Source organism: Plectropomus leopardus, chromosome 18, assembly GCF_026936395.1.
Source record: "Plectropomus leopardus strain MGB_pleo_1.0 chromosome 18, ASM2693639v1, whole genome shotgun sequence".
Classification (NCBI taxonomy): Eukaryota; Metazoa; Chordata; class Actinopteri; order Perciformes; family Serranidae; genus Plectropomus; species Plectropomus leopardus.
In genome coordinates this window covers 5,593,621-5,604,655 of record NC_142193.1, presented here as the reverse complement: position 1 = coordinate 5,604,655, position 11,035 = coordinate 5,593,621, and the positions used below count along the sequence as shown (strand labels likewise).

Below are 11,035 nucleotides of genomic sequence, written 5' to 3'. Positions count from 1 at the left end.
AGAATTAAATAAGTCAAACTTATGTCCCCACACTGTTAGATGACAGTTACTCAAAATAGCGTTTAATCAGGTTTTACTTTAATTTCACTAAGTCACTAATATGTCTGACTTCATAGAGGTCAACTGTTTTTTGCACTATCATTGGACAGGATGTTATTGTGGTGTAATAGTGAGGAACTATGTAAATCATGGGGTGGAAATTTTCTCTTCCACCAATTACAGTGTATATTTTAATTAATTAAAACCAGGAACAAACGACGAATGATAGGACTGTGCCAAAGACAATCTATGCAATCTAATTAGACATATACATGTAGTAACTTTAAAGTCTTTTTATTACCGGTATGTATATGTATTTTAAAAAAAAAGATTAGGTTGAGTTTGAGGAAGAAATTGAAAAAGCTTGCTGAAGGCAATAACTGTAAAAGGGTGATTTCATAGCAACTCGCCTAAGACCTCCCAGTTCATGTCATGGTCTTAACTGAATCACAAAAAGGTGAAAACTTCTATTAAATTCACTAACAAAATCTTAAAGTTTATTTCAAATATTTTTTAGAGATGAATTTTTGATGTTTGGCCCTCAGAGATGAATTAATAATTTTTACGATCAATAAACCTGATCTTTAAGAGTCAAAATCTAATTTTAATATTTTCATCATTTAAAGACCTTTTTGAAGACCTACCGTTATTGTATGATGTATATTCCCTAATAAATATAGTCCCTGTCATCATGGGAGCTGGTGATTGTTAGAAATGAATAGCTATCCTTGTTTACATGAAGAAGTACTTAACTTTTGCAGGTACATTATTACATTGACTGTCAAAATGTGTATGAATAATACAGTCGGCCAACGTGGAGTTTAACACAATTATATAACATATAATAATAATAATAATAATAATAATAATAATAATAATAATGATAATTATAAAATATATAACATTTGGTTTAATAGTAATAGTAAAAAAATTCAGGTTTTTTCTGTATTTGTTGATATTTTTCCACATATGGCCTCATTTCTTTTTTGTTGTGTTTTTTATTTCTTTTAAGCCATCAACTTAAAAAGCAGATTTTGTACATGTATATTTTTTTGCTTGTTATGGGTATAACATTTTGTTAAAATCCAGCTCAAATGCCTTTTAATTAATGTTTAATCCGTCTTTTCTTTGCCATCAGAGCCAATCGACATTCCCCAGCATCAGTTTCCTTACATGACCCCTGTCACGATGAGGACAGCCCGTCGGATAAATGATTGACATGAAACTAAACCAATGAAAGGAAAGGTCGGGAATGATTGACAGAAAGTTTTGCTCAATCAGGTTGTAAATTCTATCAGTAGGCGGGGTTTACAAATGGTGCGTTGGTTACACTATCTCGGCTGAGCCGGGTTGCTCTTGACTTGCTGTTTATATGCGGTAATATTGCCACTTTGTGAGTACTTTAATTGTGGTAAATTGTGATAATATGCATAAGAATGCATTTGTAATTAAATGTGAATATTTTTGTTGATTTCTAACACCTGGAACCAGCCTGTCTGACAGAGTCAGCTCGTATCACATTACACAGCAGTTGCCGGGTTTTGCCACATCAAACGCACCCGTCGCCGTGTTTTGTTGTTTTGCAGCGGTGTATCGTGTTTTGGCCTGTCAAAACCGTGTGACTTTTCACTGCAACGACGAGACCGGAATAACAGGGATGCACATGACTAAAAAGTATAACCTAAATACTAAGACTTGCTCAGCTGTCAGTTTCTAATGTGATGCCGACGTCGTTTCTAGCGGTTCGTTTGTGTCTCTGTTGCTAAAAGTCGACGTCTACGCCAAGCTAGCTGCGTTAGCTGACTTAGCTAGCGGATATTTTACTATTCTGTACAACAACATTCCGCTTTCCCTACTTTATCTTTAAGAGAAGTAGTTTATATTGTAATAGCTGATTTAGTTTCTACCAAACCTTGCAATGTCAATGTTTACGTTGCTCGCTTGCTAGCAAGAAAGGCTGCGGTGCTGCCTGTTTGAGGCTTCTGTTATTGTTCTCACTGATGGAGCAATTGAGCTGATACCTTTTTGGCTGACGCTGTTTACTTATTTTTTTCTCCCCTTCTGCAGGACCAGGAACACAATGAAGCCACCATCACAGTCATCTCCTGTAAGCAGCTTAGTAAGTGATGACAGCTTTGTGTATTTATTAAGAAAACAAACTTATTATGATAAGCTGATTAATTATTTATTATAGCTAGGTGTGCTCGTGTTTATCAAGGATTCACCTGTAATCAAAGTAATTTTTGTGGTTAGGAAGCATAATAAACTGCAGATCGTCCTGTAAACATTCAGTTCTTCAGCTGTTCTCACAAGCAACAATAACAAACCAGTCTGCTGAGGTGTCTTAAAAGGCACAGTGTGTGCACTAGAGGTAAACAAAAAGGTGTCCCGTAAAACTGCCGTCACTCCCAAATTTAATGACAACGATCAGGGGTGGACGCATGGATCTGTTATGGAAGGAGTATTGAAATCCTTTAAGTCCTTTATTCCTTTAATCCTTAGTAAGTTACTAGTAAAAGAACAGAAGAACTTATACAGTGCTCATTAAATATGTAACAAAAGGAAAAAAATGCATCTAAAATGAGATTCTAAGATAAAATATATAATATAAATAAAGAAATTATAAATAAGAGAGTATATATAAATATATGTGTGTGTGTGTGTGTGTGTGTTTTATATTTTTAAAAAATATTTTTATGGCGAAAAACCGTAGGAAGAGTTGATGAACAAACATGCAATGTACTACAGAGCAGGCAGAATTGACAGTAATAAAATTGTGAGATAACATGCTATAAATGCAAACTGCTAAATGTTAAATAATTAATGAGAGTGCAGTAGTGTTTGGGTTAAGTTAAAAAAAGATAAAAACATACAAATTGCATAATTTGTTATATAATCTTTAACTTTGACTTAAATGTGCTGTAACGCCTGATCTATTAAACTGATTGCAGATGGTATCGACAAATATTTATCTCAGTAAGCCAAAATATAAAACTGTCAAGAACTGCCCATGTATAATCAGTGCCTGCTATGCAATTTTTTCCACTAGAGTGTGCCGACAAGCTTATTTTTAAGTTTATTTGTTTCGCAGTAAAATGTCCTAAACATTATGGATCTTGGTTACAATTTGTTGGTAACAAAATCATCAATACTAAAATACTAAAATCAATACTAATAAATCTATAAGATGTCTATATAATTCTATAATCTTAATTTGCAGATGAAAAAAGTTAACAAATCACAGTATATCACAATATATGTTATCACAATACTCAGTAGATCACAAAATAATTAAAATCGCAATAATATTGTACTAATAATAATATGGTATCAGGGGCCTCTGGTGATTACCACCTCTATCAGTGTTGGTCAAAACAAATTTCATATAGACCCATTAAACAAAGTTATGAATGCTACAAATTTCTGTTGCAGCACCTTTATAAAACACATTGCTGCAGTTTGTTCTTCATAACATGCTGACATACTGCATCACCTGTGTCTGCAGGTATTTGAAGGCGTCTATAACAATGCCAGAATGCTTCATTTCCTCACAGCGGTCGTGGTGAGTAGTGTGCTTGTATATCTGTCTGAAGTCGTAGAGAAAACTTGATTTTGTCATAAACACCACACACAAACTGACTGAATCCTCCCTCACTGCTGGTTTCAGGGCTCCACCTGTGATGTGAGAGTAAAAAACGGCGCAGCGTATGAGGGAATCTTCAAGACTTTAAGCTCACAGGTAAAAAACTTCTCTAAACTGCGCCACACTTTAACAGAAGTCCACGGCTGCTGCAGTAACTGTTTTTTCTTTGTGCTCTCCTGATTCTATCGTCAGTGCGAGCTGGCGGTGGATGCTGTCCACAGACAGAGCGATGGAGGAGGAGGAGGCGAGGAAGGAGGAGGAGGAAGCCAGTCCTCTACACCCAAGATTGAAGATATCACTGACACCATGATCTTCAGCCCCAGCGACCTGGTGACCATGACCTGCCGCGATGTCGACCTAAATTTTGCTGTCAGAGGTAAACAGACACACATAGGGATTGTCGATTGTTAATTCTAATGTCACACTCAGATAAAAGGAAAATATTTGAATTGCCCAAAAAGTTGAACTTTTCCTGTAAAACTTATTCGAAGACTTTCACTGAAAATATATTTGGTTGTCATTTAAGTTACAAATGAAAACATGAAAGCAATCTTAAGGTCTAGGTAATATTTTGAGACATTTATTTTAGCTTTCCAAATTTTACCTCATCCAATTTTGTACAGATTTTATTGCTACCTGCAGTATTAGCTTTTACATCGTGGACCTTCACCACACTCCTTGCAAAAAAGCCAATACCAACATACATAAACCTGGTAATTACCAAACATGACAATGGCCAAACATAAATATAATCTGGATTTAAGGTGAACATTTAAGACAAAGTTCACAAAAGCAGTAAAGATGTTTTTGTGTAAATGTGGAGGTGGCCGTTTGACAGTCTCTTCAAGATTCAGTTAGGTTTGTTGTTGACCTGTCTGTGTGTATTTGTTCATGTGTTTGTGTGTGTTTTAGACACATTCACAGACACGGCCATCACCTCATCCAGGGTGAATGGGGAGCACCGGGAGAAGGTCCTGCAGAGGTGGGACGGAAATGGAAACGGAGAAAACTTTGAGCTGGAGGCAGACACAGTGAGCGACACACACACACACACACACACGCACACATTAAGACACATACCTGCTCTCTACTGTTCACTGACCCTGTTTTGCAGTGCATTTGTGACCTTGAACATGACACAACAGTAAAAAAAAAAGCTTTCTCATGCACTGCAGAGCCCTGTACATGGCTCTGGTCTGCTGGCAAAAGGAGTTTTTCACCTATGTTTAGCAGGTTTTTCTGCATTTTGATAATCTGTATATATGGTCTTACTTTGGTGGAAACAGGGTATAAGCCTGAGTAACATTCTGGTTATGTTGTTTTCACCAGAGACACACAATAATTGTGCATCTACTTCATACAGTATTGGATTGTTAGACAGTATGAAATGTCTCTGTAGGAGGATAGTAATGACTAAATAAATAATAAAATAATTAAATATAATTAAAAACTAAATAAATAAATGATACAAACAAAGTGCTTTACTGTTAAAAAAAACAACATGAAAACAAAAAAAAACCAAAGTTCTGTGCAGGAGGACCTCAAGCAGAGATCAGGTTAGCAGATCATGGATAGAGGCAGGAATCTGACCTTTTAATGGTTTTAAAAAGCAGTAAAACTTGTATCTTGTTGTTAAAACTGACGGGTAACCACTGTGTTGCAGTCGGATCAGTGTTTTGAAACAGTGTAGCCTTCACTGTGTTCAGTATACAGATAATCGCAGAGAGAGGGCACCCTTCTTGTTTTCATTTCTGTGTTTGTATGTGTGGTTTTTTTTCTCAGTCAAATGGCTGGGACGCCAACGAGATGTTCAAGTTTAATGAGGAGACGTACGGAGTCAAATCTACCTATGACTCCAGCCTCTCCATGTACACGTGAGTCAGCGTTTCATATTTACAGTTTAATGCTTTTATGTGAATTTGTCCAGGATTAGTATACAGCGTTATTAACGAAACCGAACTTTTCCTCCTCTGTTTACTTTTTAAAATTATTTTCATAGTTTCCGATTTTTCCTATTAGTTATGATGAGATCTTGCTCAGAGAGCAGCATCAGAACAGGAGCCCATGCGATCAAACAAACCTTCAGTTTAATCAGTTTATTATATCTCACCCATTATTTGAAAGTGAAAGTGCACACTGCAAGTAAATAATTTAGACTGAAGATCTTTGCACTGTAACTCCAACTTCTGCACAACTGTACAGTCCCTCCGTTGCACCTTTCATACATACATTTTGTATTCTTTATTCTATTTTTTCATTTTATATTTCTAAATTCATTCTATATTATTTATCTTATATCTTATTCTGTTTAAATTCACTGTTTTTATTCTTCCTTTATGTTAATGGTTTTGCACCAAAACACCTAATCAAATTCCTTGTATATGTAAATGTACTTGGCAATAAAACTGGTTTCGGATTCTGATAATGCTATTTTTCCATCAGTGCTTTTGGCGGTCAAGTTGTCAGTTTAGTAGGGATGTGCCAAGCCAAACCACGCCCGAGATGGACCCTCTCCAGAGTTGGTCCAAAATTACAAACGCCTGTGTCAAGCAGGTAGTGGTGACGTCTCACTGACTGCAGCCAACCCCCGAAAGAACCCCCTCCTTTCCTTCTCCCCAAGAAATAGGCGTGTGTGTATTGCAAGACTCCACTCATGTCTGTGTGCAGGAGAACAGAGAGAAATATGTTTTTAAAGTCTCTGTGTTCATCTCTCAGTACTTTTGTAGCTTCTAACTGAATCTCTGTGGTTTGGAGTTTTTACTTTAGATATCTGCTTTTTTCTACTGTTTCATGTTCGCTTTCAGCTGTATACAGGAGTGTTAAGTTGCTGCTGAAAACACATAATTTTCTTATTTTGCAACTTAATAATGAAAGCTTTTGTATAACAAAATAAGAGGGATGTTTTGTTGTGCATTGTACATAGGGGTTGTAAAAAATGTTGAGTGTTTATCACCGAAATAATGGCAATTTCTTTGCGGCATATTGCCACAGGGAGGAAAGTAAAAGCAGAAACAGCCCTGGTAAGATGAAGAGCTGCAGACAACAGGCTCTTACCGCACCTCTGTAAACAGCTCACCTCCAGCTGGTTAACTTCGTTTACTGGACTACTGTGTGATGGGATAACATACACACACAAATAATGAAGGTCGTTAGCCCGCTGCTTTTACACATCATCACCCTAAGCAAGCTGTCATCATTTTAAGACACATCTTCAAGCAATTAGCCCTGTTGTGATGAAAATGCAAATCTCTGCAGCGCCGGGCCAGTGTCGGACTGAGTAATGTCAAACCAGGCCACTGATGGAAAACCCCCATAAGAAAATCTCCAATGGCTGTTCCATTGTTCAGTTTGTAGCAATTTTTAATGTGTTTTCATGTGTTTTACTCGTCATATTTGTGTCTCCTGTACGGTCTCCCAGCATGCCTTTGGAGAAGGGAAACTCAGAGGTGTTCAGACAGCGGGAAGCACGAGCCACCCGGTTAGCCAGCGAGATCGAGGGCAGCCTGCAGTACCGTAGGCGGGTTTCTTTGGAGAATGAAGAGGGCCGGAGCGAGGAGGACAAATACAGCTCAGTGGTCCGAGACAGGGAGGACCGGACGAGCCCGGGGTTCACCTCCGCTGGCAGGCAAGAGGAACTTTATACACTGCTTTTGCATGTTAGATTTTCTGACATAACCGTTGTTGTTGTTTAAGTAATACAACCCTTTTTTTGTATGTAAAGAAAAAACATTTAAGAATATATTAATAGAATTGAGTTTGTGGCACTGATCATAAGAAGTATAACCTTTCTTTCCTGTCTGTGTTCCCTTTGAAATGTCTGCTTTGCTTCCTTTTTAGCCGCTCCACAGAAATTCCTCTCTGATTAAAAACAGAACTTTAACCCATCAGCTTCCCAGAATTCTTCTTACCGCCTCTTTTTCTCCATTTGGTTTTCCAGGGAAGGTAAATACATACCTCTCCCGCAGCGGGCTCGAGAGATCGGCCTGTCAGGCAGGACTGGCGCCTCTGGTCGAAACGCTGCACCTAACTCCTCCAGACACCCGCCGCCCGGCTCGTCTTCCCCCAAACCGCCCCCTGAAAGGAACAACCCGCTGTCCATTAGAACAGCTTATTCTCCTCACCAATCGCAGAGCAGCCCACCAGCAGCCAGCAGCCCTCCCTGCACCAATCACGTCCTCCCGCACTCCCTTTCTCACCCCCAGGCGCTGGCTGACTCAACCCGTTCATCTGTAAACGGAGGTAACATAAATATAAGTAACGTTTTTTAAAAACATTGAATAAGGACCCTCTCTTACCTGCTCTGCTCACCAAACTTCACAAACTAATGATATTGATAAAACTTCTCCCACCCAAACAGGTTTAATTAGAGAGACGACATAAACATAAACTGCAGGAGCTAATGATGCTGGCGTGCTAACAACAGCAGTCTACATTTGTAAATTATACACAGTGATGAAAGAAGTACTTAGACTTTTACTTGAGTAAAACAAGTAACACCACAGTGTAGAAATGCTCTGTTACAAGTAAAAGTGCTGCATTCAGAATCTCACTTACAGGTCCCATATTAAAAATCTGATTTCCATGTCTTTTTTATTTTAAAGCAGTATAGGTGCTATATAAATAGTACGAAAGTCTTAAAACACTCAGTCCACAGAGAAATGCACGCTGCCTGTAAGCTGTGTCTCAAAATGAGCCGTCAGGATTTCTGTGATGTTGTGATGTAACAAGTACACGATGCAGTATAATGGGAAAAAAAAATGCTGCTACAATGCCGCTACAGTCATTTCCTGGATGCAATGACGGTGCAAAGAAGCTGAAAGTGCAGATGTGGAAGACCTGGAAACTAGAGCCCAACCGATATATTGGCCGACCGATATTATCGGCCGATCTGAGCCTTTCACAGACATACCAGAGCATATCGGCATCTGTGTATATTTTTTCTGATATGCGCCGATAAGAAAACTTTTTTTACAGACCATATTATGCAGAAAACAATGCTGGGGTGGTTTAGAAATGGTCAGCAACTGACTGATACTGAACATTACTGATGTTTATTTAGCTATTTATTTTATTGCATTTATTCGTTTATGAAATGGTCAGCAAAGACCATACAGTACTGATGTGTATTTTTTTATATTCTTTATTTGAATGGTCAGCAAAGACTGATGCTGAACACATACAGTACTGATGTTTATTCGTTATTATTATTTGTGTGTAATGTTCAATAAGTAAATTGTAAAATAAAAGTTGTTTGTTTAAGAAAGTAGCCCTCTTAATACTTTTGCATAGTCATATCGGTGGAAAATCAGTGCACAGTCCACGTAGAAATGATCTATTTTCATTCCAGCTCAAAAATTCACTGATTACCATGCATTATAAAATCTGTCTCGGTCTCGGTCTCAAAAATTCCATATCGGTCGGGCTCTTTTGGAAACACTGACCTTTCAAAGCAGACTGGTCTTTTATAGTAGGGTGTCTTAAAGTCACAGACACTAAAACAGAGTGTTACAGACAGAGGGTGAACACAGGTATTTTCAGGCAGACAGTGTGAGAAAAATATATATTTTTTTTCTTCGAACATTAAAAGCATGTAAACATGTTCTCGTAGAAAACACAAGAATGAACCTGAAAGTTAATGAATGAATCATATGAAACCTATAAGACCTAATATGCAGAATGGAACATTTCAGAATTCTAAATATTCTTTTATGAGATTAGAATTATTGATGCAATATTGTGTTCATCAGTGGAGTTCATTTTAATTAATTATATATCACTCGGTAGTTTAATTCATTATAATTGATTATGTTTTGTATTATCCAAATTTGCAAAGTAACTAAAGATATAAAATGAAGGTAGTGGATTAAAATTTATGTGCTTTTTTTGTCAGATCTGCTCATGGTAATGCACAAGAAAAGCAATTCACAGTCATAACGCAACTTGATTTACACATTCCATATTTGGCTTGGCCTGGTTAGGGTGAAAGAGTTCGATGAATGTTGAATTTGTTAAATTGACATGATTCATTTATTTATTTATTTATTCACACAAGTTATTGACATTTGTCAAGATTTTAATTTCGGCAGTAAAAGATGAAAATGTGAGTGGACAATAAGTGTTGGACCTTTAATCCCCTGTTGTCATATTTAAAACGTTCCACCAGTTTAGTGTATATTAGTGTTGTTCAGTAGGTGTTGGTGGTGTTTTTGTGTGTTGACTCTAATCTCTCTCTCTGTTTCTCAGTCACATCCAGAACTTCCCCCAAATCCCAGAGACTTCAGAGCAGCAGAAACCTGCGGACCCCAAACTCCCAGCCTTCACCTGCAGGTAGGTACAATGCACACACACACTGCTGATCAGTGTATCTTTAATCTTCCATCGTGAAGACAGATTCAGTGTCCCTCTTTCTCTTCTCTCCAGTCTCTCGTGCCCTCAAACCAGACACACCTCCCCAGGACCTCCCCCTGGTTGGCCCCGCCTTCTTGGACTCCTCCTTTTCCTCCGTCACCACGCCAACCACCACCACCAAACCCTCTGGCCCCACCCCGCTCTTTCCTGTCGATGGTGAGACATTCATGTTTTACATTTTCAGCCTTGTTCAGAAAAATACATTTTACTGTAATGCAGCTTTCAAATCCAGAGAAAGACATCAGTAGACGATATCTGCTTTCATATCACGATATCTATGTCACATCGATATATTTCCCAGTGCCAGTCTTGAGATGCATTTATGATGAAAGGCCATGAAAAAGTGAATTTTTCATAAAATTTCACCTTTATATTGAAACGTGGATGTTAAGATTTGTTAGAACTTTAGAATCAAAATGCTCCTTTATTAAATATGTCAGTATTTTCTTGGTGGTTGGGTTTCAGTTTGTGTCTGTCCTCCACAGTGAATGAGATCCTCAGCACAGCAGCTAAAGAGCGAACTGAAGGTCTGTCTGAAGGAAAGACCAGCAAAGGTAGAATACTGTCATTTACGGGGTGCACACTTGTTCCTTTTAAACCAGGGTTCCTGCAGATCCTTAAAAAGTCTTAAAAGGCATTTATTTGTCTAAAACAAAGGTCTTAAATAGAACTAAAATGCCTTAAATCAGTCTTTCAAAAGTCTTAAAAATGCCAAGATATGGTAAGTAGGATTTTTCTGGAATTGTTTTTCTGCATTGCATTGTAAAAGAATTGATAACTTTGAAATAATAATAATAATGATGATAATAATAATAATTTACTCACCAAAAAGTCACGTAATACTTCACAATAGATATAAGGCAAAATTCTCCTGTATCTTAAGTAATTGACATCAGTTTGTGATTTATTTTCCTCTAATTTTGACGATTGTAAAATGGTCTTAAA

General features: G+C 37.6%; 1 protein-coding gene across 6 annotated transcripts in view; it reads left to right on the top strand.

Moving 5' to 3' along the window:
* Positions 1 to 1,396: 1,396 nt before the first annotated feature.
* atxn2l (ataxin 2-like) overlaps positions 1,397 to 11,035 on the top strand; it is a 31,949-nt gene continuing 22,310 nt past the window's right edge. Inside the window, exons 1-12 of one of the 6 annotated variants that reach the window (XM_088069211.1) lie at positions 1,397 to 1,416; positions 2,107 to 2,146; positions 3,545 to 3,601; positions 3,707 to 3,778; positions 3,875 to 4,058; positions 4,595 to 4,713; positions 5,465 to 5,556; positions 7,101 to 7,307; positions 7,620 to 7,921; positions 9,926 to 10,009; positions 10,103 to 10,246; positions 10,576 to 10,644. In XM_088069211.1, coding sequence (XP_087925337.1) covers positions 1,412 to 1,416; positions 2,107 to 2,146; positions 3,545 to 3,601; positions 3,707 to 3,778; positions 3,875 to 4,058; positions 4,595 to 4,713; positions 5,465 to 5,556; positions 7,101 to 7,307; positions 7,620 to 7,921; positions 9,926 to 10,009; positions 10,103 to 10,246; positions 10,576 to 10,644 — 1,375 coding nt within the window. In that variant the 5' untranslated portion in view covers positions 1,397 to 1,411. Of the gene's footprint in view, positions 1,417 to 1,579; positions 1,782 to 2,106; positions 2,159 to 3,544; positions 3,602 to 3,706; positions 3,779 to 3,874; positions 4,059 to 4,594; positions 4,714 to 5,464; positions 5,557 to 7,100; positions 7,308 to 7,619; positions 7,922 to 9,925; positions 10,010 to 10,102; positions 10,247 to 10,575; positions 10,645 to 11,035 lie in introns of those variants that run through there. The other 5 variants (XM_088069209.1, XM_088069210.1, XM_088069208.1 and 2 more) reach the window with 5 other exon arrangements.